General features: G+C 42.2%; 1 protein-coding gene across 1 annotated transcript; it reads left to right on the top strand.

Annotated features, from left to right (window-relative positions):
• The first annotated feature begins 379 nt into the window (after positions 1 to 379).
• Positions 380 to 27,546, top strand: DRAM1 (DNA damage regulated autophagy modulator 1). The gene is made up of 7 exons (XM_065423333.1): positions 380 to 510; positions 9,704 to 9,771; positions 11,782 to 11,924; positions 18,162 to 18,339; positions 23,559 to 23,617; positions 26,176 to 26,268; positions 27,502 to 27,546. The coding sequence occupies exons 1-7, from the start codon at positions 380 to 382 to the stop codon at positions 27,544 to 27,546; spliced, it is 717 nt and encodes a 238-aa protein (XP_065279405.1).
• Positions 27,547 to 27,769: the final 223 nt, after the last annotated feature.

Below are 27,769 nucleotides of genomic sequence, written 5' to 3'. Positions count from 1 at the left end.
AAAAGATCTGTGCGTGGGAGAGAAGGGAATAGCCCTACAGGCTGTGTGTGGGTGTGTAAGGGGACGGGGGAGGGGGCCAGCCCTGTGTGGGGAAGAAGAAGAAGAAGAAGAAGAAGAAGAGGAATAGCCCAGTGTGTGTGTGGCAGGGACAGACCGCGCAGTTCTGGCGGGGCTGGGAGACCCTCTCTCGGGGTGTCTCTGGAGAGCGGGGAGCTGGCAGCCGGTCGTGGCTCCTCCGCTGAGCCTTGTCCCATCCGCTTTGTGACTTCACTGGCTCCGTAACAGAGCCCGCTCCTCCTCCCCGCCCGCTCGCTCCTGCTGCCCGGCGCCTCCCGTGCCCGGCCGGGGTGGGCTGCGGCCGCGCATCCCCCGGGGCAGGATGCTGTGCTTCATGCCGGGGGTGGCCTTCATCCCCGCGCTGCTCGTCTGCTGGTCCTCGGCCGCCTTCATCATCTCCTATGTGATCGCCGTGCTAGGGGGGCACGTGGAGCCGCTCGTCCCCTACATCAGGTGGGAGCCCCCCGCCCTTCTCGCTCGAGGGGAGGGGCAGAGGCCGGGGCTTGCCCCCAGGTTGCAGAGCCGAAGGGCTCCGAGGCAGCAGCCCTCGGGCGAGGGGCAGCGGAAATGGGGGCTGGGACAGGGGAGGGAGCTGGGACGCAATATTGGAGGCTGCCAGGGGAGCTGGGGGCTGGAGAAAGGTGGGGGCGGGGGCCTGAGGGCTGCATGCGGGGATCCCTGGCGGTTGCCGCCCAGGCGGCTGGGGAAGGGTGGAGGGTGCAGCGGGGCGAGGGGCTGAGGTTTTAGAAACTGGCGGGGTGAGGGCAGGGAAGGACACTGCGCTGGCATCTCAACGAAAAGGAGAAGGATCCTGCTCCCCTGCCGAGGAGAGTGAGGCAGGGAAGTTGGTCTCGTCCTAGAGCAGAGGCTGGTCTCCGGGCCCGGCTTGGCTGCTTGCCCCCAGCGGGAGGAAGGAAACACGTGTTGCAGTAGGGCCCCACCTGGCTGTTCTCCATAGCACAGTAGAGCCCGTTGGATGCCGGGGAGGCAGGACCGCTCTCCTTATGCCATTCATGCTTCTCGCGAGTCCCGCTTCTGCATGCCTGCAGAGTACAGGGGTTAAACAAGCCTCCCCTAGAGCCAAGCCCCTGCAGTGCCCTACTTATCCTGGTAAAAGTCTCTCGGGTATTGGGAGTTTTGCCTGTGCCATGATAGCACAATTTGGGCCCAAAGAGCACAACGTGGTTCAAGGATCTAGAGAGAGTCTGACCTCATTTAAGAGCTGGGGTCCTGCAGTGTTTATATTCTGCTTAGAAAGCCCAGAATCTGATATTTTCATTGCTGGGTCTTTTAGTGGATGTCTTTTAAATGTCATCTTTGTTTATGTGTTGGGTTACTGAACCAAGACTGAAGCAATTTTTATGGAAATGTTTGTTTCTCTCTTTCTCACAATTAAACTAGATGGGGGATAAAAGTCATTACATCAGAAAGGGATGGGAGGGCGTGTGTGAAATGCCTTAAAATATTCTATTTTATTTTCTACTTTCATTATTCAAGTACAGTTAAGTAAAATACAAATTACTCCTAGTTTTGACTTTATTAATATTTAATATCTGAATATTTAGTAGAATAATTATCTTGATTTAGTTCCTAGAAGGTTAAAAGTGACTGGCAAAGGGGAGAAATGGATTTGTTCCCTTTTTTCCTCTATAGTGTGTAAATAGGACCTAAAAGCCAATGTGGGGCAGGAGAGGTTGTACATTTTTTCCCCTCCCCTGCTTTATATACATATATATTTCAAATCCTGTTCAGGCTGGAAGACTATGGCCCCAATCCTGCAAATACTTACATACCTTTATGGACATGAGTAGTTTCATGAGACTACTGTACACACATAAAATTACTTACATGTGTAAGTGTTTGCCATTTTGGGGCCATGGTGAAAACTGGAAAGCTGGTATAAATTATGACATCAAAAGACACAAAAAAGTTGAGTCATTTAGGGCCTTGGGCCGGAACTTCAAAGGTATTTAGGTGCAGATGCAGATAGGCACCTAGCAGGATTTTCCAAGGCACCTAAGGTGCCTAGGTATTTTTGAAAATGCCACTGCACACCTATCTGCATCTTTAGTTGCCTATACAGCAACTCCTCGCTTAATGTGGTAGTTATGTTCCTGAAAAATGCTACTTCCAGCGAAATGATGTTAAGCGAATCCAATTTCCCCATAAGAATAAATGTAAATGCGGGGGGAGGTTAGGTTCCAGGGACATTTTTTTCGACAGACAAAAGACATTATATACATTTACAATATAAGTTTTTAATAATTTTAAACAAACAATGTAGTAGTGTGCTCACCAATTATGAATGTGAAGCTTGGTTGAGGCAGGGGCATAGCGGGGTCAGGGTGCGGGGGCTTGCCCCGCTCCTCCCGCCTGGCGTTCCTGCCAGGGAGCAGGGTTGGGGCACCAGGGCTTACCCCGCTCCTCCCGCCTGGTGTTCCTGCTGGGGAGCGGGGTCGGGGACTGGGGGCTTACCCCGTTCCGTCCGCTTGGCGCTCTTGCCGGGAAGCGGGGTCGGGGGCTTGCCTGCTCCCCGGCTGGAATGCCAGGTGGGCAGAATGGAGTAAACCCTGACCCCACTCCCCAGCTGGAACGCCAGGCAGGTGGGCAGAGCGGGGTGAGCCAAACAACCTTATAACAGAACATTGCACGACTTTAAACAAGTATGTTCGCTAATAGATCAGCAACCTAATAACGAAACAATGTTAACTGAGATGACTTTAAGTGAGGAGTTTCTGTATACCTTTAAAAATCTTGCCCCTCATCCAAATCCCACTGAAGTCAATAGAGAGAGTCTTATGGACTTGGATTTCAGTGGTCTTCAGATCAGGTCCCATTGGCTTATGTTCATGAAAAAGTTGTATCGCTTTACCTATACCTGTATTGTTAAATTGGTACAACACCGAGGTGTGGACACACTTACGTTGGTATAAAGGTGCTTTACAATGATATGGCTATTACCATATGGGAAGAGGAATAATTATCCTGGTATAAATCACCTTTTTACAAATATCACTACACCTCTACCTCGATATAACTCTGTCCTTGGGAGCCAAAAAATCTTACTGCGTTACATTGAACTTGCTTTGATCCACTGGAGTGCGCAGCCCAGCCCCCCCCCCCCCCCCCCGCCGGAGCACTACTTTACCGTGTTATATCCGAATTCGTGTTATATCAGGTCGCGTTATATCGAGGTAGTGATGTATGTTCACACTAGGGCTTTTACAAGCATAACTGTTTGGGTAAAAGAAACACCACACCACTAACTAAAATAGTTATATCAGTAAAACTTTTAAGTGTAGACCAGGCCTAAGTGACTGTTGCTTCTTATACCAAACACTATCATGTAACTGTTTACCTTGTTCTTTCCACACTCCTCCCTGGTTCATCTGTTTTTCTCCATTCATTGTCTTAACATATGGGCCCTACTCCTGTAAATATTTATATGCTTATCTTTAATTGCTTCTGTGCTTAAATGTTTGTAGGATTAGGCTGTAAGAGTGTAAGCTCTTTGGGACAGAGACTCAGGCATTTTAAATTACACGTATGTATGTACCTTTTATAGCACAATTGGGGCCCTGATCAGAGCCTCTAAAGCAGGGGTCGGCAACCTCTGGCACACGGCTCGCCAGGGTAAGCACCCTGGCGGGCTGGTTTGTTTACCTGCCGCATCCACAGGTTCGGCCGATCGCGGCTCCCACTGGCTGCGGCTCGCCGCTCCAGGCCAATGGGAGCGGCGGGAAGCCACGGCCAGCACATCCCTCAGCCCGCGCCGCTTCCCGCAGCCCCCATTGGCCTGGAGCGGCGAACTGCGGTCAGTGGGAGCCGCGATCGGCCAAACTTGCGGACGCGGCAGGTAAATAAACTGGCCCGGCCCACCAGGGTGCTTACCCTGGCGAGCCGCGTGCCAGAGGTTGCCAACCCCTGCTCTAGAGGCTACTGCAATTCAAATAATACATAATACTAATTAAAAGGGGAAGAGAGATTTATTCCATTTAAAACAACATTGTGTTTTTATTTACACCTATTTAACTTCAGTGACTGACATTCTGATTACAGGACGCCTTTGGCCTTGTAAACACAAAAATTGTACTGCTGTAACTATATACTCCCGGGGCCATTCTGCACCAAAAAATTAAAAATTCTGTGCCAAAAAGTTAAAAATTCTGCAAATTTTAGTTGTCAAAATAACACTACATAATCATGAAGGTTTCAATTAATTTGGTAATTTATTTCAAAATACCTGTCAGCAAGTATGTCTGTAACAATACAGACACACACACAAATTCCACCAGTAGAGAGTTAAAGAAACTCCTATACAACCCAGTTCCTGTTTCTCTGCCCCCTCCCCTAGCCCCAAGCTGGGGGGCAGACATCCACACCCTCTTCCCCACCAGAGCCCAGGGATCCAGAGGGAGAAACAGCCTGATGCTCGGTCCCAGTCTTGCATGGAGTTTCCTGCGCGCCACCCTCTCCTTCCCTCAAGGCATGCTGGGAACTGCAGCTGCCAGGAATTCTCTAGCTCAGTGGTAGGCAAAACTGCGGCCACTGGGAGCTGCGGGTGGCAGTGCAAATGTAAGCAAATGGTCTGGCGGCCCGCCAGCGGATTACCCTGACGAGCCATGTGCGGCCCGCAGGTTGCCCACCACTGCTCTAGCTCCCTCTCCCTCCCCCGGCAAGGTCTTCTATGTGCAAGCTGGGCTCTGCCAAGTCCAGTTGCCCCTAGTGGCGGCCAGCAGCACTGCAGCCCATTTCTGTGAGGGAAAGGAAATTTTGTGCGCACGTTAGTTTCTGCAAAATTCTGCATTGCGCAGTGGTGCAGAATTCCCCCAGGAGTAAACTATACCAGTATAGCTAAAGCGTACAATCCCCCTAGTTTGGACACAGTATTACTTATGTAAATGTGTTTATTCTAGTATAGCTCTCCCCTACCATAGGAAGGGAAATAAGATATACCAATTTAAACTTAAAGCACCTTTAAACTGGTGTTACTGTATCCACGATAGGCATTATGCTGGTATACCTTTTGGTTTAAAAAAGAAATCACACTCCTAACTGACACAGTTATATCAGTACAAGAACTGTATGGAGATTAGGCCTAGGTTATAGATTCAACACCTTTACCCTTCAATAAAGGTGTTAAGGTCTCACATTAAATATCCTTCCGTCTCCTAGGAGATCTTCCAATAAAACTAGGGAAGACCAGACTTTATAATCTTGATATGTCTAAGATTTTAAATAAATAAATAAGCAGGAAAATAAATTAAATTAAAAACACTTCAGACCCTCTTTATTCATCAGTAAGAAGTGGGGGTGGGGGGAAGGACACAAGCTTAATTTATTTGAAATCCTTTGCAGGTCATCTCTAAGACCTTTGTCACATACACCATTAGACAAATTTGGCCCCAGGTCTGCTAGCATTTGTACAGCCATAGTTTCTGAATGAGTGGATGAAGAGACGAAAATATGCCCTATCATTTCAGAGCAGCATAGAATTGCATTGGTGGAACAGGATATGCAGCAAAATTTGGCATACAATTTTTTAATAGTTCTGAACTCAACTGATTTTGATAGAAGGCTGATTCAGCATTCTGTGCTCTTCAGGATGATATGGTGATTTTTGCCTAGTAGCTGTAACACATTTTTATACTGTTTAGTACTTGGTTCATTCCTTTAGTTTAAGAGATAGCTGAATCATGGGATTCAGCCATAAGTTAGCATGATTAAAGTGAAAGGGGAAGAATGTTGCAAGATACTTCAATTGTGCAATATGCAGTCTTGGCTCATTTACTGAATATTAAAAAATGAACTAGTTCTCTAGAAAGAGTTTCAGTTAGACAAAGGAGCAGGATATTATCACGTTTGAGTTCAAGTTTTCAGTTATAATAATTTTTATTTTATAAATACCCAATATATGTCCACTCATAGCTATTTCAGTTGTATTTCTTTATGATGTAACAGATATCATGCTAAGACATAGGACTTGTCTACACTGGCCAGGACATCTATATTAATATCTTTCTAGCAAACTGCTTAAACACAGTTCTTGGTAGGAAACTTCACGGTCTATCATATACAGAACCTAAAATGGGGAGTGGATGTAGTATGGATGGTGAGTCCTTTCCTTTATGGTGCTCAGAATCTAAACTGATCTTTACAAAAAGCTTGAAGTCACCTAGTAGGATGTAGTGGGTTGAATTTTCTGGCTCATTTTTAACTTGGTGGTTTGAATACTCAATGTCAGATTCCTAAGGATATTTTCTGCAAGATGGTACTTTTTTGATCAATGAATGACATAGTTCCTTGTGATGATAAATGTTGGGATTTCATTTTGAAGCAGAAGAATTTGACTGTATAATAGGCATATAAGGTATTTTCTGACAGTGAGTGTAAATATTTTGGATCTTAAATATTCATTCTCTTTCCCCTCCATACACTTCAAAATAATATTTGATTCAGCAGAGTTCTGAGTGGCAATCTTAAACATTAATATTATCACTTCTCGCTAATTCCCTCATGTTATCCACAGTGGGTTACTCTTACCTGTACATTATTGTAAATTAAATTAATAGCAGATTTTGTTTCATATGCGCTATATGTTTTTTCCATTTAAAAATTTCTATATGATGAATGTAATTTCATTTTAAATCTTTCTCAACTACAGGCAAAGCAAATCATTTATGTAAAATATCTACAGTAGTGATACTGAAAACATCAGTTATGCATTTTAAGTTTTCATTTCATGTTAGTTTATTCTTTATAGTGAAAAGTATAGAATTACAATGATTTTGTCCCTGAAAATCCAGCACTGTACCTTATGGTGACATTGTAGATGTGCCTATGATATTTGTGGTCTGAAAAAACAATAATTTTAAAATACTGTACATATTTGAATATACACAGCACTGAGTTTCCTTGAAACTGTAGAACTCTATACAATTTACAGAGTAGCAGCCGTGTTAGTCTGTATCCTCAAAAATAACAGGAGTACTTGTGGCACCTTAGAGACTAACAAATTTATTAGAGCATAAGCTTTCGTGGGCTACAACCCACTTCTTCGGATGCATATAGAGTGAAACATGTTTCACTCTATATGCATCCGAAGAAGTGGGTTGTAGCCCACGAAAGCTTATGCTCTAATAAATTTGTTAGTCTCTAAGGTGCCACAAGTACTCCTGTTATTTTTGACTATACAATTTAGTTTGACAGCTTTAATTCAATAATTTATGGAGCTCAGTACAATTTAAAATTATTTGGACTGCTCTTAAAATGTGAAGTGTTCCCAGAATTTCAAATGACTGCATACTTCACGTGTGCAGATTCCATTCCCTTCTCACCTGAAGCTCTTCAAAGGCTTTGAAGTAACCATGGTTCAGTACTTGGGTTGCATAGAGCAGTTTCTAATTTGCAGAAGTACTTCAGAATTGTCTCAAGTGGCTTACTTTGGAAGTAATTCTTCTGCCGTTTTTTATAACTGCTCCAGGCTCATGAGGAAAATATAAAAAATGCAAGGTTAAAAAGGCCCTGATAATTAAAACAAAGATTAAGGATGGCATTCAAATACACCTACGCCATTAAATGGGAAATTAAGGCAACTTTTTTGTTTTTACCAGGTTCGCTGTCAGGTAAGGAATGTGTGATTATTAAAAAGTATGTGCTGTAGCAAGTCTTTAACAACCATAATAACTAGAAGATAAGATGAATAGAAAATCTTAACGTTGTCCTGAGAGGCTGTAGAAACTCTAAGACATTGATTAAATGCTGAAGTGTCCCAAGCTATTGCTTTCTGAACCCTATTAGAATTTTTATCCATATGTGCTGGGAGTCAGTTTGGATGTTTTCAGTATTAGTTTCAACAACTTCACAAAGAAAAGTACTCACATCACTATCTTCAATGTATCCATCTAGATTCTTGACATTCTTAACCAGCTAGCCTAATTTGCACGGAAGTGATAGACAGACTATGCACATCAACCTTTTGGGGGCAGAGGGAGATTGTCATTCTCCGATTTAATTTTGAAGGTCTGTTTCCAGTCTTCCTACTTGAAGTAAACAAGATGGCCAAACTTTTTTTAAAAACGGCCACTGACTTGGGGCGCCTTGTTTTTTTTGGATACCTGATTTGAGGGAGTGGTGTTGAGCACCCACAGTTTCAGTTGAAGTCAATGGGAGCTACAGATGCTCAGTACTTATGAAAATTGAACCAAGCTGGGCAGTCAAAAACCTTGAAGCAGCCAAGTCAGTGGCTATTTTTGAAAATTTGGTTGTAAATAAATGGAAGTGGCAGAATAGAAGGAATCTAAGTACAATTAAATATTCTATATTAGTTTTCTGGGTGTTTGACCCCTTTTCTTTCTGTCATGTTAAAATAAGGAATTGTTTGTCACATCAGTGGTTACAAGAATGAAGGCTTCCCAAAATTACTGAGTAGGTGAATTGGTGGCTCCTTTCAAGAAGATAACCAGTAAGCAAGGTAGAAGGAGAGCAGTGGGTACACATCACTAAAGTGAACTGCTTGTTCAATGTGCAGTACCAGCAAGGATCATTACAGTGTATATTGTTTAGTATACTATAATTATGTGTATACTGTAAGACCTACATTTATTTATTCCTGGAATTTTAGCAAGAACCTTGACATTTTGGCCATTAAATAACAACGATTTTTATAGTGAGGGTGCTGAGAGCCATTGAACCAAACTGTGAACCATCTATATGGTGAAAACCACTTCAAGCCACGGGATGTGGCAGCATCCCTAGTTCCAGCATCCATGTATTCCTGAAGAGAAGACTTGTGTGGATATAGCAGAGACTACCTTACTAAAGTGCCTCTAATAAAATTGTTTTACTAAACATAATAGCAAGCTAAGGAGGGAAAATTGCAGAGCTTATGTTTTGAACCACTTGCAGGTTTGAACGTTAACAGTGCACTGTAGTCTTGATTCTCCTTTCACTATACAGCAGTTTTACATTCATATAATATCATTGATTTCAATGGAGTTAGTCCTGATTTATATTATGTAAATGAAAGGAGAATTGGGGCCCTGCAGCTCTAGCATTTTAATGTAGCTGCTCCGTCCTTTTATCAGTTAAAGGCAGATCCACACATGTAGAGAGAGCAGGATACTGGAATTGAGGGCTGGGGTGTGAATCAGAGTACAATTCTGTCCTTTGATAGCAGAACTATCCGTAGGATCCAACAGTCCAACACAGAATCATATGTTCCCACAAGCCTGCATACTGTCGATTGACATTGTCTTAACTACAGTACTAGCTTAGCTGGCAGTTGACATATAAAATGGCATTGACAGTGCCATCCCCCGTAAAGTTCACCAATGTTCTTCTAACTAGTTGCCGTTCATAGATACCTGTTGTGTAACTCCAGATCATCACAGCTCTGTATGAGTGTTGGATTGAGGGAGGGATATAGCCCAGAGACTGTATTCTATGGTAAGATAACAGTTTTTTCACCCAAAAATAAACATTCAATTCGACCAGTAAAGCCTTAGACAAGCAACAGAGGACATTATATTTCCTTGTTTAAATGTCTGTCTTCTTAAAATAAAACCTCATACAAATTACATTTATTTTAGGGAATTGTAGTATAATTTAGGACTTCAGTCTTACAAGCTTGTTCTTCTTGTTTTAGTGACACAGGAACAAAACCTCCAGAAAGTGGCATCTTTGGGTTTATGATTAATATTTCAGCATTTTTAGGTATGTATGGGGTATTTGGTCTGAACATATCTAGGGCCAAATTCTGTCTGAATATCAGAGAACCTGGATCTAGAAGTAGGATGAGTAACAGAAGCAGGTTGCCCCTATTCCAGTCCCCACAAAATACTGCAGGGAGCCTACTCCAGAACACTATAGAGGGAACTGCAGAGTGCGACTTAGGGGTCAGTGAGTATAAAGCAGGGGTGGGCAAACTACGGCCCGGGCGCCACATCCAGCTCTTCAGACGTTTTAATCCGGCCCTCAAGCTCCTGCCAGGGAGCAGGGTTTGGGGCTTACCCTGCTCTGGCACTTCAGCGAGGGCTTGCCTTGTTCTGGTGCTCCAGGCTGGGGCTTGCCCCACTCTGGCACTCCAGCTGGGGGCTCCGCGCAGCTCCCGGAAACAGCGGCATGTCCCCCCTCCGGCTCCTATGCATAGGGTCAGCCAAGGGGCTCCACAGCTCCCATTGGCCGGGAACCAGCACATTTTAAAAATGCTGGTTTTGTGTACTTTTAATTGAATTTGAATATCCATTCAAATAGATTGACACAAATCACAAGTAAAAATTAGTCATCTAGTAAGTAAGAAATGCACCATTCACTATTTTCTAACATAATAAATGTAAAAAATAAGAATCTGAATAAATGTAAGTTAAGCTGTGTAATTACTTAAATAAATATGTGTAGATATAATGTATCCTCCTGGTGGGCAAAAAGAAGAACCGATTTAGTATAAAGGCTATATTTAGTTGTAAATCGACATGTTTCAATGGTTACCACCAATTTGAATCAGTCTGTCTTAGGAAATTAACTAAAAACTACAAATGCAAAACACAATTAAAATTGATTATTTGAATCCAGGTTTCCTGCTTGCTGATTAAAATCATGATCAAAATCAGTGATTTAAATTGCTTTGATTTAAATCAATCCACCCTGTCCATCAGGAATCTTGCAGCGGGGCCAGGCGGTCCTGAATCAAAGAACTGCAACTGACTGTGCACTCTCCTCTCATCTGTTGGAGTGGGGAATCTAGGCCTGCATATTTATGCATATGTGCTCCCCAACCCCAAAATGGTCTCTATACACAACCTCCTTCTCCAGTTATATCTCCTCTAAGGACCTATCTGCATAGGCAAGTTTACTGTGTTGGGGAAATTGTGTATAACGCTGTATGATTTGTTCTTCCCTATGTAGACAGGATCTGAGTTATGAACTGTGTTATAATGTTGTTCTTTACAGGGCCTGATTTACAACATATTGACCCCATCCTGTTATAATGCAATTCGCTGATGTAGTCAATTTTCATATGTAAATAGGTCCTTGATAGGAATTAATTGAGTATTAGGGCCTATAGATTGAGTATCAGAGCCTAAAGACTGAGTGATATTTTGGCAAAAAATATCCGTATACACTAGTTTGGAGGGTTCTTATGGCAAGGGCTAGTCAGAATTGGGCCCCAAGAGTTGAGAACAATTTCAGATAACATAGTTGAATGCACTTTTTTTCCTATTACTTACATCCAACAAAGAAACTATATGCTGGTCATTAACAGATGTAGTTATGGAATATAGAGCTCTATCAGGGCAGACTAAAGTCTAATAAACTGTCCATCTTCCAACTTAGTGCTCGTCTCCCTGTCGTAACCTATCCTGATGTGGGCTACATGGTTGTCAACATTCTCTGCTCTCTAAAATCCAAATTGTAATGGGACTGAAATGACCCTGTTTCCTAAATTGTCCCAAAGTAATTTATGGGGGCAACTGGGGAAAATAGTATTGAGGAGACCCCTTCAAAATGTCATCTGAAAATAATACATGTAGAACTTACTACTTTTTAGTCCCCATTCCCACTCCCATCACAGTAGAATTAGAGAAGATATAATTCAGTGGATAGTGGTTTTAAGTTAATTTTGTAAATGTATATGTAATTTCACCAAAGAAAATGAAAAAGTATAACATAATTGCATGGTAAATGAAAATAAACGTTTTGGGTGGTTTTTTTTTCTGTTTTTAGGTGCAGCTACAATGTACATCAGATATTTAATAATAGAGAAGCAAAATGAATCATCAAATTTTATGAGTCCTTCATGTAACTTAATTGCATTATGTATTGGATTGCTGGGCTGTATTGGAATGGGCATTGTTGCAAATTTTCAGGTATGGTCCAATTTTAATCACAAATCTAATTTTAAAAGTTTTAACCATAAAAAATTATAGATCTAAATGGTTAATGCTGTATTTATGGATTGGTAAATTAACAACATGAGAAACAATGTCCTTTTTTACTTCCATCTGTTCCACTAGTCTTCCAAAGGAAATATTTGGCTCCTAACTCTCTTAAGGCCAGGTCTACACTAGAAACTTTTGCCTGTGTAGCAGTATCGATTAAGGGTGTGATTTTTGGTGACATTTCTATTCCAGCAAAAGCTCTAGTGTAGACATAGTTAGACTGGCATAAAAGTGCTTTTACCTGTTTAGCTTATTCTATTATTCTTATATCAGCACTCCTTTGCTGATATAAGTTACAGCAGGCAGGTTTGCTGGTATAGATATACTGGCAAAACCTTCTCTAGTATAGGATAGCCTTATTGACAGATAAAGAGAGGTTAATAGGACCAGTCTGCAAGTTATCACTCTAGTGGAACAAGTGATCTGTTAAGCCTTTCAGGTTTGGAGTGGAGGGCAAAACAAATTAGGTCTTGTCTACCCTAGCTTTATTGGCAAACCCCTCCTATTGGAGATTCAGCATATACCAGCAAAAGCTGGGACTGCTTATATGCTTAAAGTTAGGCACAAGTGATAGTACCTTCCTTTTTTGAATGAGGATGGACTTAAGCATGTGTTTACATGCTTTGCTGAGTCAGGGCGCATAAGACCATAGAAGGCCATGTGGTTTAGAAGGATATGTGAAGGTAGATGTGCCCCAGAGCACAGAAATTTTGTAACTGTAAGAAGTAGTGGGTTGTGAGCTAGGCTGAAGTTTGTGTGTATGTGCAACTTGCATCTTCCCACTCCCTGAGAAAGTAAGTCTTGTTCTAAGAACACTTGAGTGGAAATATTTTGTTTTTATGTTGCAAGCCATTACAGTTTATACTGTAAAATTATAAGCAAATAACTAGGATAATTTACTAATCCCATGTCTTTGTCCACTTCTCTTTCTTTTAAAAAGAAAACAGCCCACTTCCTGATCTTAAAGATACTTGACCACATTGGGTAATTAGTGTTCTCATAGAGCAACAGAACACACACCACCCATTTAGAGACCAAGTAAAAGTATATTTTGATCTTGATGTGCAGCTAGTCAGCTTCTTATCTGTCAACTGATACCATGCAGGATGCAGCAGACTCCAATTTGGGCTGCAAACTAAGGATTTATTATGCTCTCCAGGCTGGTAGACAGTGGGGACATTGCAGAGGTGAGGGCAAAGTCTGTACCTATTTTAGGAGTGCTGATTAGCAGGGAGGGAGACTGGCTGTTCTACTAAGAGAACTTCTGGGCCCAATGGACACTGTGAGGTTCTAATATCCCTTACCTCCTAATATGCATCCCATGCTTGCTTTCTGTATTGTCCTGCTTCACCTCTCTCAATACCATTACTCCTCAAACATTTTAACTACAAATATTTTTGAGGCGTCTTGAACCAGAAATAGCCCCTCCCTTTGCCACTGCCCACTTGCTGGTAGCACTCTTCATGCTCCTAAGATACCAGCTCTGCTCCTGGTGGTCCCCTCCTCCTCTTTCTCTCAATACATGCTGTGGAGACAGAGCAGAGAGCAAGAACCACTAGACCAGACACAAGAAGTGTTACAGGAGCAGAGTTGGCAATATCAGTGCAAAATCAAGAGCTCCAAATACTGCAATGAAGAGAAAAGAGTAAGATAGTAAGCAGAATGGCATGAATGTGAGGTTTGAAATCTTGCAATACAGAAGGTCTAGAAATATTTTATTTGAAAAACACAGTAATAAACTTCTCCTAGCCCTGGTCCTTGACCAGAGATCAGAAAGAAAAATTTTGATCTCTGCCCATTATCTCTTTTATCGTCTATTTTTTATTTTAACTTTCTCTCTCCAACTCTTTTGTTCTTTCTTAAAAGTTTCTTAATAAGGTTTTGGGATCTTCTCAGAAAGCATAAGACGAGTTCTCACTGATTCTGACATTCCTTATTTTACTATTTGTACTGCAATACAAACCAGTCAGGGCCCCATCGTGCTTCATGCTGTACAAATACATAATAAGATACAGGTCCCTGCCTCAAACAGCTTACAGTCTGAAGAGACAAGACAGGCAAAGGAAGTATCATCCCCATTTTGCAGACAAGAGAAAAGAGATATTAAGTGGTTTTATTGAAGGTCACACAGGAAATCTGTTGGAGTGCTGGGAATTGAACCCTGATCTTCTGGGACCCACGCCAATATCTTAATCACAAGACCATGTTACCTCTCTGAAAGTTATTTCTTAACTAGATGAAAATGAGACAGCAAGCAAAGTTTCATTATTGCCTCACTTTCCTTCTCTGTGCTGGACAAGGAAAGGAATACACAGAATTGCATGGGAACTCTTCAGAAAGTAACTAATGTAAAAAACATCTAAATTCCACCATTTTCCCAAATTCTTTTCTAGCTTGAGAAAGGCATTCTACACAACAATATAAACTCCTGCGAGAGGTGCAAAAGGCCATCCAAACCAAGTCTTTTGCAATCATTGCAAAGTTCCTGTGTTAGGGCTTCTGCAAACCTAGTATAAAATCAGTTGATTATGTCCCTTGAGGGGAAAAAACTGTGGGATGTTATGAAATATTTCTTTAATCTTCCTTGATATGTCATGTAGCCTGCTGTACTTTATCAATAATTTGCCAAAAGCCAGAGCCAAACAGTATGTTTAAATAATTTACAGCATTTTGCACAGTTTGTTACCAGCTTTATTTACCTCTGAAATCTGGATATTTGAACTTTCATTTATTATTATGATTATCCTTGTATAGTAAAGTTCATTCTTAGTAGAATTAATCTGTTTCAAGCCATTTACTAAGTATAGAATGCATTAATAATTAATTGTTTGCCAGTTTCCTCACGTGACTTAATGTGATCACATATACTGTAGGTTTTTATATACTAAGGGTAGAAGATTTCTCATTTGGAGCGGAGGAAACCATTTTAATGAGACACGAAGACAGAAACATATTTTTTGTTAGAATGGAGAGGCTATAGTCCCATCTTTTTATTCTGCCATGTTTGTTATGTGACTTTCTGATAACAAGCTCAGTCATACATTGTTAGGCCACAATATAGGCACATTTTGTTTTGTACACAGTATTGTGCTTGTATAGTAATCTAACAATGTACAATTGTGTATAGGGAAGGAACAGAGAAGAACAGTAATAGTCAACCAGAAAGAGCTGAGGAGAGAAGAGAGATAAGGCCTGTGAGTTAGCAAATCCATGGATGGTTTCAAAAACTGAGGAATACAGTTATGCAAGTAGTAAACATTGGATGTTTCAGGCTAAAAGGTCTCCAGTGCAGTGTCCAGCTCTGTTAATATTACTTTCAGGCAATATTTTGTAACGAAAGGTTTACACACTGTAGAAATTAAATCATATAAATCATGCTTTGCATCTTAAAAATAATGCCTGCTATTATTGATTTGTTCTATCAGTAGCAAACAAATCCCTGTTGCACTGGTTGGACCATCTGGTGGTGATGCATAATAAAAACATCTTCCCCCAGAAACCAAAACCAACTCCAACCAGGAAAAGATGAAGCAGGAATGAAAAATAGTTTAGTAGAATCAGGAAAACAACTTTGACATAAAACTCAGAGAGGGAGCCCAGTCACATCACAAATTTTGATTTTCATTTGATCATGCCTGTTTTACCGACTCATCTCTTAATGAGGGCTGTCAAACGATTAAAAAAATCACGAGATTAAAAAAATTAGTCATGATTAATTGCAGTTTCACTTGCACTGTTAAACAATAATGGAATACCAATTTAAATATATTATAAATATTTTTGGATGTTTTCCTACATTTTCAAATATACTGATTTCAGTTACAACACACAATACAAAGTGCACAGTGCTCACTTTATATTAGTTTTTATTACAAATATTTGCACTGTGAAAAAGATAACCAAAGAAATAGTATTTTTTCAATTCACCTCTGAGCTTGTGAAAACATTTCAATTTCACACATGCTGTGAATTTTATAATTTGCTTTTATCTACCCAAATCTTGTGAGCTCTGTTGTTAATTTTTAATCAGCAAAATTAGTTGTAAGGAAAGTTTTTTTGTCATTTTGGTACTGGGGAAGGCAGGATGGAGAGTATAATTGTAATGGTATTGCTCCTGAATGCTCAGCAAAACAGCTGGAAAGTGTGGGCGGAAGATAGCTAGCAATGTTTCCTAAAAGCAAAAGAACTTCTGTGAAGGTGAACAGAGGTGAATCAGGTGTTTATTCTCTGTTTTTAATCATATAGTATTTTAAAATACAGAAGTGAAATACAGTTGGTGGGATGGTGTTAAGGAGCGACTGACCATTAAAGGAGAAACTCCTGACAGCATGAGTTAGGTAAAGCAAAAATCTTATATCTATGGGTCTGATTGTGCCTCTTAGCCATTGCCCCTGGACAAAGGAGGTTCCCCCATATCTTTGGCCAGTAGGCTTAGTCCCCTAGCTATTAGGTATCTGGTAAATTTTCTGAGCCCTTTTTTGGCATGTATGGAGGCTAGGGTGAGAGGCAGAGACGGTCCAAGAAATAAGTTAGAAAAGAAGAGAACAGTGGTGCTGGTAGCAACACCTGTAGTTAAGCTTGCCTAACACTTTCAATTATGAGACCCTGTTTTCATATATAGATAGCACGGGGGGGGGGGGGGGGGAAGGAAAATAGAGAGGAGGAGCCATTTAGATAGCACAGTAATGGACATAGTATAAAAATCTGAACAGAATAAAACACAACGAGGGGGTGGAGAAGGAGTGAAGCAAAAGAGAAGCGGGCGGCGGGGGGGAGCAGATGTTGAAGACAACAACAGGGTAAAATTACACCATCATAGGAAAGAAAAAGGGGAGAAAGGTGGCTTCATGCCAGGAAGGGAAAGAAGATATAACAAAAGCAAGGAAGACGTGTTCTATTAATGCTGCTTTGCACTGCTCTGGTGGCAGAAACCAGCTTATTAGTTTTTATTACAAATATTTGCTGGTTTAACTAGCTATGAGAGGATTTCTCTGGCACAGAGGTGATATAGATCTGGCATAGTTTAACATATGTAGTTTATACATTTAGAGAATCCAAGAAGTTCTTTTGACTGTCCATATACTTTATTTTACTGTAGGTTTCACTTCCAGATATATTTCAGAGTGAGAGAATCTTCAATAAGCTGGATATCACAACATAAATAAAGATGGCTGATGACATGGAAAGGGGAAGGAGCTCAGGGGGTTGACAGAGGGATATGGAGATTTTCACATCAAAGTCACTGGTTTGGACTGCTGCACACCACCCTCCCCCCAGCTTTTATATTGCACACTCTCGGACTGACCATCTGATAGTGGGGTATTTGAAGTGACCTGGCAGTTCTAGTCTCTTACCAGCAGTGAGGGAAAACACCCCCAAAACATTTCATTGGCAGTTGCAGCAGAAAAGCCAAGGACTGGCTAGGTATAGAGAATATGAACTTATCACTCCTGAAACCAGTCCCGCAAATATAAAATGAAGGCATGTTGGCAAATAGCATAGGCAATCTTGCATCATCTGCGTGGTACCTCTTTTGTGGGAAAAGCACTCAGCAAGCTGGTGGCATCTTTCACAATCACTAAATTGTACAGGTGGTATTTAGGATTTAGCTGGAACTGGTGGAGATGGTAGTGTTGTCTGAGTCCTTTTCTCTGGCCTGGTTCAGGTCAGACATCTCTCAGGATGATGAAGGCCCAATGTCCCAGGAACTGGTGGGGCAGCAGCCAAGATGGTGAAGCTCACCTCAGTACCCAAATTTCCCTCCCCAAAGTCTCTTTAAGGACCCAAAAAGGGAGTGATGGGTGGAATAGCTAGTCTCCTCATTTTTTCTCTACCAATTAGGCCTAATTTCCAACACACCAGTTTTGGTTAATTGATTTCTGGTCCTCTATTCCTCTTGTTTACTAGTTAACATTTTAACACAGTCCTTGAGTTATATCAGTCAACCTTTTTGTTCATACAAATTCAGTCTGTCTCGCTTTTGCTCCTTTTCCCTTCAACAACTGTTGTTATTGGTTATTGACAAATTCCTTAACCTTTCCCTCACCTCCCACAGCTGAGCTCGCAATTAGGACAGATCTGTAGGCCCAATTTTTACAATTGGTTTCTAGGCACTACTGTAATACAAATAATAACAGATAATCACTCTGCTGATTCTCTTTCCAGGAGTTATCTGTTCCCAGCGTCCATGATGGAGGAGCTCTTGTGGCTTTTGGCTCTGGTGTTGTTTACATTGCACTTCAGTCTGTCATCTCTTTCAAGTCATGTCCACAATGGAACAGTCACTGTACATGTTATATAAGGATGGCCATCTCTATAGTGTCGTGCATAGCTGTCATTCCCAGTATCCTTTTTGTGTATCACATTGTTGTATCTTTACACACAAATGTTCTTCCTCTGACATTAAATCACTTATAAAGTAGGATAAATACCAGGCTACTGCATATATTGCAGATGGAGCACCATGTTTAGCAAGTTGGCATTGTAAGAAGCATGAATGGCCGTTACCAGATCTTTCTAGAAGCTACACCTCAGTTGTCAGTAGTGTATTTAAGTCTTATGCCCTTGTTTCCTACTATTTATTTTTTTTTTTGGTTGGGGAGTGGGGAAGAAAGCAAAGGGGAATCTATTCTAAGAGACAGCTAGTGAATGTAAATACAACACACAGTCCAGCACTCATGTACAAGAGTTAACCCTATAATAACCAGCCACCAACACACTACATACAGGTCAAACTACCCTGTAAGTAATAAAGAGGGCAGGTGGGAGCCTACCTACATTTGGCCCTCTGACTGAAGAGACAAGCAGCCATCCCTCAGGTCTTTGGATCTGGCCCGCGGGATTGCCACCCCTGTGGCGCCACGGGCCCCGCGCCGCTCCCAGAAGTGGCCGGCATCATGTCCCTGCGGCCCCTGGTGGAGGGGTGGGGGTGGGGAGAGAGCTCCATGTGCTGCCCATGCCTCCAGGCACCGCCCCCCACAGCGGCCGCAGGGACGTGGGGCTGGGCATGGCGCGGGGCCAGGGCAGGCAGGCAGCCAGGACAGGCAGGCACTGGTGCACACTGCTGCCACCCCGGAGCCACTCCAGGTAAGCGGCGCCGGGCCGGAGCCCAAACACCTCCTGCACCCCAACTCCCTGCCCTGAGCCCCCTGCCGCAACCCTGCACCCCAACCCCCTGCCCTGAGCCCCCTCATACACCCGGCACCCCTCCTCTGCCCCAACCCTTTGCCCTGAGCCCCTTCCCACACCCCGCACTCCCTCCCACACCCCAACCCCCTGCCCCAGCCCTGCATGCAATTTTCCCACCCAGATGTGGCCCTCGGGCCAAAAAGTTTGCCCACCCCTGTTCTAGCCTGTATTGTCTCCTCCTGTATAAAAGATCTAGCCATCTTCGGAGTGTTAGCTAGAGGAACTAAATACAGTAACTCCTCACTTAACGTTGTAGTTATGTTCCTGAAAAATGCGACTTTAAGTGAAACAATGTTAAGCAAATTCAATTTCCCCATAAAAATTAATGTAAATGGGGGAGGGGGGGTTAGGTTCCAGGGCAGCTTCCCCTACTCTGCAAGCACCGGGGGCGGGGGGGCTCAACCCTCAGCCCGGCCACTCCACCCCACCCTTGACCCTGCCTCTTTTTTTCCCCCACCTCCTCCCCCTCTACTTCACACGCTGCATCCTCGCTCCTCCCCCCTCCCTCCTGCCTCCAAAACGCCGCAAGCCAGCTGATTGCCGCCGGCAGGAGGCAAGGGAGGGATGGGGGAGGCGCGCCGAGTCCTCGCTCCTCCCCAGTCCCTCCTGCCCGGGGCAATCAGCTGGCTTGCGGCGTTTAGGAGGCAGAGGGGAGGAGCGAGGACTTGGCGCAGGCTCCCTCTCCCTCCCCCCCACCTCCTGCCCGGGGCAATCAGCTGGCTTGCGGCGTTCGGGAGGCAGGGGAGGGAAGGGGAGTCTGGGCGCTGAGTCCTCGGTCCTCCCCACCCCTCCTGTCTCCAAAACGCCGCAAGCCAGCTGATTGCCGGAGGCGGGGGGCGGAGAGGGAAGGCGCTGATCCGCAGGCTCTGCCGGCGGGCGGGAGGCTACCAGCTGTGAAGAAAGCAGGCAGCCAAACAACATAAGAGTGGAGCATTGCACAACTTTAAATGAGTATGTTCCCTAATTGATCAGCAACGTAACAACGAAACAATGTTAAGCGGGACGACTTTAAGTGAGGAGTTACTGTACTGAAATGCATAAGTTCCCATTACGTAGGCACTTTCTGCCTCAATTTCCTCTCATTGAGTTCCCAAAAATAATCCACACAGTCTTTCTGCCCACTAACTCCACTGCTTGGAGTCTGCATTTATTAACAAAACAATCCTCAACTTGAAGTCCCAACATAAAGGACTCCCAGCTCTTTTTAGCTAGAGTCCTTCCACAGAGCTCTGCCTTCCTTGTCCAACTCTCTGACTCCAAGAAGTCAGCAGGCAACCTCCCTCTGCTACTGTCCTGGCCCTCCCTTGCTTTCTCAGGGTCTTAGTCCCAGGCTGCTTCCCTGGAGTTGTCAGCTTCTGCTTAGACCTTTCTTCAGAACCAGCCACAGTAACCTAACTTACTCCCTCCGGTTCCCTTTCTCCAAACAGTTCTCTGCCCTTTATGAGGCCCACATGGGGGCAGGTGACAGCCTGAAACAATCAGTCCTGCCCCCTCTGGCTAGGATATAATTAATTAGCATACAGGGGTGTGATTGAACAGGATTGGCTAGCCTCAGGCCTCCTGGCCCTTAAAGGGGCAGACCACCTTGCCATCAGAGTATGTGCAATAATTTACTCCTGGAGGAATTTTGTGCCAAAAAATTGAAAATTCTGTGCACAATACTTTAAAATTCTGCAAATTTTATTTGTCAAAATAACACTAATCACACCAGTTTCAATTAGTTTGGTAATGTATTTCAAAATACCTGTCAGCAAGTATGTCTGTAACAGTACAGACACACACAAAAAATTCCCCCAGGAGTAGAGAGTTAAAGAACCCCCTATGACAACCCAGTTCCTGTTTCTCTTCCCCCTCCCTCTCCCAGAGCCTAGCTGGGGGGACTAGACACGCACAACCCCTCCACCCCAGAGCCCAGCTGCGGGAGCCCCCCCAGCCCAGATATCCCCCAGAGCCCAGCCATGCCCCCCCCTTGCCCTGATACTCACACCCCTCCCCACCAAAGCCCAGCCATGGGCCTGCCCCAGCCCACACATCCATCCTCCTACCCTCCCCCCGACCCTCAGAGCCCAGAGAGAGAAACAGCCTGATGCTGGGTCACAGGCGTGTGTGGAGTTTCCTGCACACCACTGTCTCCTTCCCTCAAGGCATGAGGGGAACTGCAGCTGCTGGGAACCATCTAGCTCCCTCCCCCAGCCCCTGGCAGTGTCTTCTATGTGCTAACTGGGCTCTGCTGGGTTCAGCAGCCCCCAGGAGCAGCCAACAGCATTGCAGCCAATTTCTATGGGGGAAAGGAAATTCTGTGCGCACAACATTAATTTCTGCAAAATTCTGCATTGCACAGTGGCGCAGAATTTCCCCAGGAGTAGCAATAGCATGCAGCAATTGAAGTTATACAAATGTTTCAGAAGGCAGACTATGACCTAAGGTGCTCACATTCACAGCTTCTCCAGCTCACAGTGGTGAAAATTGTTAGCATAACACGGGACTATGCTGGTTGTTGTCAAGTATACTTCTTAAATTTGCAGCTTTTCTCACTCATGGTGGTGAATGTTCAAAATGCAACTCATGACTGACCCACATCACTATGCTGGATAATACCAAGTATATTTATGTACTTGTCTTCTCGCTTCAACCTGTTTCTTTCAATTGTTTTATATTTTAAATATTTGTAATAGCTTTGTGTATGTGAAGAGGTCAGAAATACTAGTTTGTAAATCTGGTAAGAAATCCTGCTCTGGGAAAACTGAAGTTTATTTTATTATGCTGCCTGGCCATGTCACGTGGAAACTAAAAACAGACCAAAGATGACAAATAATATTCACTTATTTCATAATCTGTATAATTGCTGACTGTCTTGTGATTCTGCTGGGCTTGTGACAGCTGCAGTATTAGTGAGAAAAGGAACTCTGCTGTGAAGTTCCTGTAGAAAAAAGAATGTTTTTCTTGTATATAAAATGTATATTTTATACAGATAAAACAAATTAAATTTTACATAAAGAAAAGTTATGATCACTTGTGCGCCAACTGCTCTATTGGTGCATTCAACCTAATTGACAGGACAGTGTTCTTGTATAAACTTACTATGAGCTGCTAAATATGAGTCACAGCAACCAAGCCTCTTGAAGAGAAATCACCTCTGTTGATCACTGTTTTAATCCTTCTGGTTCAGATGAGTAAACTGTAGTGAACAGGACTACTACTCATTGACAGGTTTCAGAGTGGTAGCCGTGTTAGTCTGTATCAGCAAAAACAACGAGGAGTCCTTGTGGCATCTTAGAGACTAACAAATTTATTTGGGCATAAGCTTTCGTGGGCTAAAACCCACTTCATCAGATGCATGGAGTGAAAAATACAGTAAGCAGTATATATATTACAGGACAAAAAAAGATGGGAGTTGCTTTACCAAGTGGAGGGGTCAGTGCTAACGAGGCCAATTCAATTAAGGTGGATATATAATATATACTGCTTACTGTATTTTTCACTCCATGCATCTGATGAAGTGGGTTTTAGCCCACGAAAGCTTATACCCAAATAAATTTGTTAGTCTCTAAGGTGCCACAAGGACTCCTCGTTGTTTTTATTACTCATTGAGTTGATCTCTCAGTTGCTCCTTGGTATTATTAACTAAGCATATAATAAATCCAGTGACAGATGAACCAGAGTGAAACCATTAAACATCAGGCTAGAAAATGTTTGGGGGGATTTTTTTTTCATTACAGTGCTATCTCCATCCTCATCATCTGACTAGGTTCCCTCCTGCCACATATAGCCCTAGAAACCAAAAGTTGATCAAAGCTTGGTCATGAGGATCCTACTCTACCCCTTCACTTTGGCACCCACAATTTCCCCTTTATACTGAACTAGATGGCCTCGGTGGTCATTCTGTGGCTGGGAGACTTGTTGAACTACCTTCTTAGAGGCTAACCACAGTGTCACACCACAGATAGGGGCCTGCACCAAAGCCCACTGAAGTCAATGAGAATCATTCTATTGACTTCAGTGGGCTTTGGATTGGACCGTAAATGACAAGCAGTGTTCACACAAATGATTACACATCTTAGCCACACAGCCAGGGTCTACTTTTGGTTTCTTCTCCTGTCCATAAGAATGCCTCATCTCACCATCCCTCCTTTACAAAGACCCCTAATCTTATTTATTCAGAGTGTCTTTTGTGTTGATCACTGTAAGACCCTTTGTGGGAATATACTGTGTTTGCTTGGCTTTTTAATATTCTGATTTAATACTGCAGTGTAACTTCTTGTTTGGTGTCTTCAGTCTTAGAGAATGGGGACAGGAGATGCATTATAAATAGAAATATTTTCATTATTATTCATTAAGCAATTTTGATGATTTCCTTTACATTATTTTTCCCAGTGATTGCATGTGCGTCATTAATTTCCATAACAAAAGTTGACTGGATTCCAGGTGAAAAGGTAAACCCTTAGTAGGTAACCAATTTAATCCTGCAGCCTATTAGCTTGGGTACGCGATGCTATGTACTTTTAGGCACATGTAAGGACAAGAGCACAAGGAATTTAAATAGTGTATGACCATAAACAAGCTGTCAAACCTCTGGCATTTCCCTGTTTAGGGAAAAAACAGTTAACAACTGGGCTTCTTAAAATCAGTGACGGGGAAACCTCAAAAGGGTTGGACTTTCATTTTAAGTAAGCGCCCAAAGTTCCATACAATCTGATTATGCAAAATTGAGTGAGAAAACTTGTGATAAAACCTCTCTAGAAGTGACTTGTTTCATTATTCAGTGGTTCCTTATGCAACCACATCCTCAAAAAATGAAATTAATAAAATAATCAGTCTGATCTCCAACCCTCAAGGATATCTTGGTTTGAATTATGGATGATGGTTTAGCTCTGGTCTTTATTTTACTGTACTTTTTCAGCATCCCTAATTAAAGCCTTGCCCCTGATTAAGCATTTAGGATCAGATCCAGAGCCTTTTGCAGTCAATAGCAGTCTTTCCATTAACTTAAATGGCCAATGGATCAGGATCTTAGAGCACTTGTGGTGATGACTGGGAAGGATCTCAAAGTTGGATTTGTGGACAAGCTATACCACAGGAGGGAGCACTTTCTCCACAAATGAAGTAAAAGAATGCAGTGCCTGCATCTTGTTACTAAAGCTGGGCAATATGCTTAGACAAAACAGTGGAAATGCAGCCGAGAAGATGAATCTTCACAAGTTAGATATTTTTAATAATGTCTAGCTCCTGTGTTTGTGTTATGGGATGGGGTCCTTTTATTGAAACATTTGGCATATTTAAGAAAACCCCCCTTTCATTCTATTTGTGCCCCCATTGCAAGAGAGCTTCTAGCACAGCTCTTTTTCCAAACACTCTGGGTGCAGGCACAGTACATGTGATATGGATGGCCATCTCTAAAATGTCATGCATTTGCTTGAGGCCTAGCTCTATTGACTTCTGTGGCTTTGAATGAATGCCTTGAATTTGGGCCACTGTCTCCCTCATATTTAACATTTAATAGGAATGATTATGGACAAGGTGAACTTATTTTTATATCCTTCTACTGAGGATTTTCCCCCTACAGTTTATTCACTTTATTATGCAATACATATTATTTAATGGTAGAGTATGCAAAGCCTCTAGCAGGGGTGGCCAAACTTACTGACTTTCCGAGCCGTATATGATAATCTTCAGAAGTTTGAGAGCCAGGCATGCATGGCTCGGCTCGGGGCATCAGCCCTGCAGGATGTGCGTGCTGGGGCTCGGGGCTTCAGCCCAGCGGGGCATGTCTGCCGGGGCTTGGGGCCTCAGTCCCGCTCCTGCAGAAGCCCCGAGCTCGGCAGGCGTCTCCTGCGACGCTGAAGCCCAAAGACCCACCCTCCCTGCAGGGCAGAAGCCCTGAGTTCCCCCCGCCCCAGTCTGGTAGGTGGAGAATGCGGAGGGGGGAGGGCAAAAGGGGGGCTCTGAGAGCTGCACTTTAACTGTAAAAGTGCCGCATGCAGCTCGCGAGCCACGGTTGAGCCATCCCTGGGCTATATATTTAGTACTCTGTGAAAGCTTAAACCTGTATTAGCTTTCAGGAAACAAAGCACGGGGCAGATCTTCTGAGTCTCAGTCTGGATCAGATATTTGCTGAAATATAGGTGTTTGGGAATGGGAAGGGAAAAGAGAAATTTTTTTTCTTTGCTAATTTTTAAATTTTGGTTTTTAAATAAATAGAGAGATATTGATCTAACTGGAAATGGAGTGACTTTATTATATATAAAGTTCACGTCTCTTCATCAAGGTGCAATAACTTAAAATGTTCTGGAAACCTATAATTTATTGCACAATTTATAAACTTAATACTGTCAAGGAAATGTGTTTATTTTTATTGGTTGTTTGTTACATATGAAGTCACTAGTTTTGTTATGCTTTTCACTATTTCATAATGGTACAAGTTATGTATATATGCGATATATAGAATATTGGATACGTTTTCCTTTCTCCACTCTTACAGTACTTTTTAAGGAGCTAATCCTGAAAATTTCTGAGAGCCCTCAACTCCTGCTGAAGTCAACTGGTGTCGTGGGCTCTCAGCACCTTACAAGAAGCATTCAGCACCCTAGTCCAAGTAATAAACATCCTAGAATAAAAACATTTGAGCATTGAATGCAGGAGTTTGTTTTTGCTGCGGATGACATCCTCAGAGTTTTCAAATAGAACTAGTTATATGCCACAAATAGACAAATAAGAGTAGAAGGGACGTTTTACCCAAGCAGCTGTTATTCATACATTCCACATTTTTCCAAGATGGACATCACGCTAAACGTTTTTCTCTACCCAAACCTAAAGGAAAGGGCAATTCCAAAAATGTAAGCAAGACCAGCCATTTACAGATTTGATATTTCCCTACATGTACATTAATGAGAATTTCTATTTTTGTTTGATTTGCCATTTCTGTCTACCATTCCATGTTAATTTTGTTTTAGTGTTTTATATGGAAGTATGTTTTGTTTCTCATTTCCATCAGGATTATACTTATCATTTTGTGAGTGCAATCTGCGAATGGACAGTGGCCTTTGGTTTTATCTTCTTCTTCTTAACCTTCATTAGAGATTTTCAGGTTGGTATTTATGAGCCTAAGCAGTAGTTAAAAAGGACTATCAATTATATAGTGATAGGTACTATAGAAATTAATAATTTTTAACCAGAGCTAGAAAGGTCAAAGATATTCGCATACAGATTTTATAACAACACACATAGCTTATTTCTGGTCTTCTACCAGGAACATTTTTACTTTAATTATTTAATCATTCAAAATCCAGTGCCAGATCCTGAGCCCACTTAGGTAAATTGATAACTTTACTCATGTGCCTATGTGTTTGCAGGATCAGATCCTGTAAATAGTAAAGTACAAGTGTATAACATGGCACCAAAATAAGTGAAGTAACTCACTTTGACTTGGGTTTTGTCTATTTTTTAAAAACATTTTGTTTTTAAGAGGGATTTTATGTAAAAATTCACTTCATTTCAATCAGACCCCCCCCCCCTTTTTTTTATTTTTTAAAGTTGTGCACTTTGATTTATACTGTCCAATAATTTGTGGAAGGATGTACTTGTCATTCATTTTTCCTTTTTAAGATAAAATACTTTTAAAAAGATTGAAGTGAAAGCCTTCTAATGGGGATAGATTGCACCTTGATAGAACTGAGCTGATTGTTTAGTATTGAGCCTCTTGCATACTTATTGCCATACTACCAACTGTGGTATCTGTTCTCTGAAAATAGCATATGTGCATAATGCATTCCTAGACACAGCACCCTACTTGCTCTCTCTGCCACCAGCAGGACTCTCATATCATGGCCAGACAATGCAATAGTCAAATAAACATAGGGCTGGGTAGAGCAGCTTCAAATTACACACAACTCAAAATGTTACGGTATTAAAGATTTAACCAAACATATACGCACACCGTTTTATTAAAATAAACAAACAGAAAATGCAAATATCTTATCCTAATTTACATCCTACAATAGAATATGAACAAAATATGAAAACTGTCAGATTTAGGCACTCAGAGAAAGGGTAAGTCTTACAGCACTGCACACAGTTCACACACTGCAGTTTCAGACTCCAATCTCTGACACTTTTTAACCAACACAGACAGAAAACCAACCTATATATGACAATAGACTCTAAACAAAAATCTTTTCCCTTCCAAAATTCCAAACGCTCTCATCATGTTCTACCTTTTGCTAAAACATCCCAACGCAGTCGCTGTGGTCCCTAGTATTGCACAGCACAACACTATGTAATTAATTTATATTAAAGTGATCTTATTTTATTTTTCCTATAGGGAGTTACCTTAAGGATATTAACAGAAATACATGAAGACTTCTGATAACAGAGAAATTATATTTTTATCAATGAACATTGTAGGATTTTTTTTATTAAAGAAAATGTTGCAGTGAAACGAGGGATTTCAATGCTGATATGACATGAAGCCACTGCATCAACTCTGCAATCTGCATGATCCTATCCAAGGACACCTTTTTAATACTAACATTTCTAAATGCACTTTTCTCCTGAATGGGCTCTCTTTAGTCTGCATCCTTGCAATATTT

Source organism: Emys orbicularis, chromosome 1 (genome assembly GCF_028017835.1).
Source record: "Emys orbicularis isolate rEmyOrb1 chromosome 1, rEmyOrb1.hap1, whole genome shotgun sequence".
Classification (NCBI taxonomy): domain Eukaryota; kingdom Metazoa; phylum Chordata; order Testudines; family Emydidae; genus Emys; species Emys orbicularis.
This window is presented reverse-complemented; position numbering and strand designations above follow the sequence as displayed.

What these genes read in the sequence shown, in the direction of transcription:
- DRAM1 (XM_065423333.1), top strand. Translation starts at nt 380, where the DNA reads ATGCTGTGCTTCATGCCGGGGGTGGCCTTCATCCCCGCGCTGCTCGTC. An exon ending in GCATTGTTGCAAATTTTCAG is followed by an intron (nt 11,925 to 18,161) that starts GTATGGTCCAAT and finishes TTCTCTTTCCAG; the next exon opens with GAGTTATCTGTTCCCAGCGT. An exon ending in GTGCATAGCTGTCATTCCCA is followed by an intron (nt 18,340 to 23,558) that starts GTATCCTTTTTG and finishes TATTTTTCCCAG; the next exon opens with TGATTGCATGTGCGTCATTA.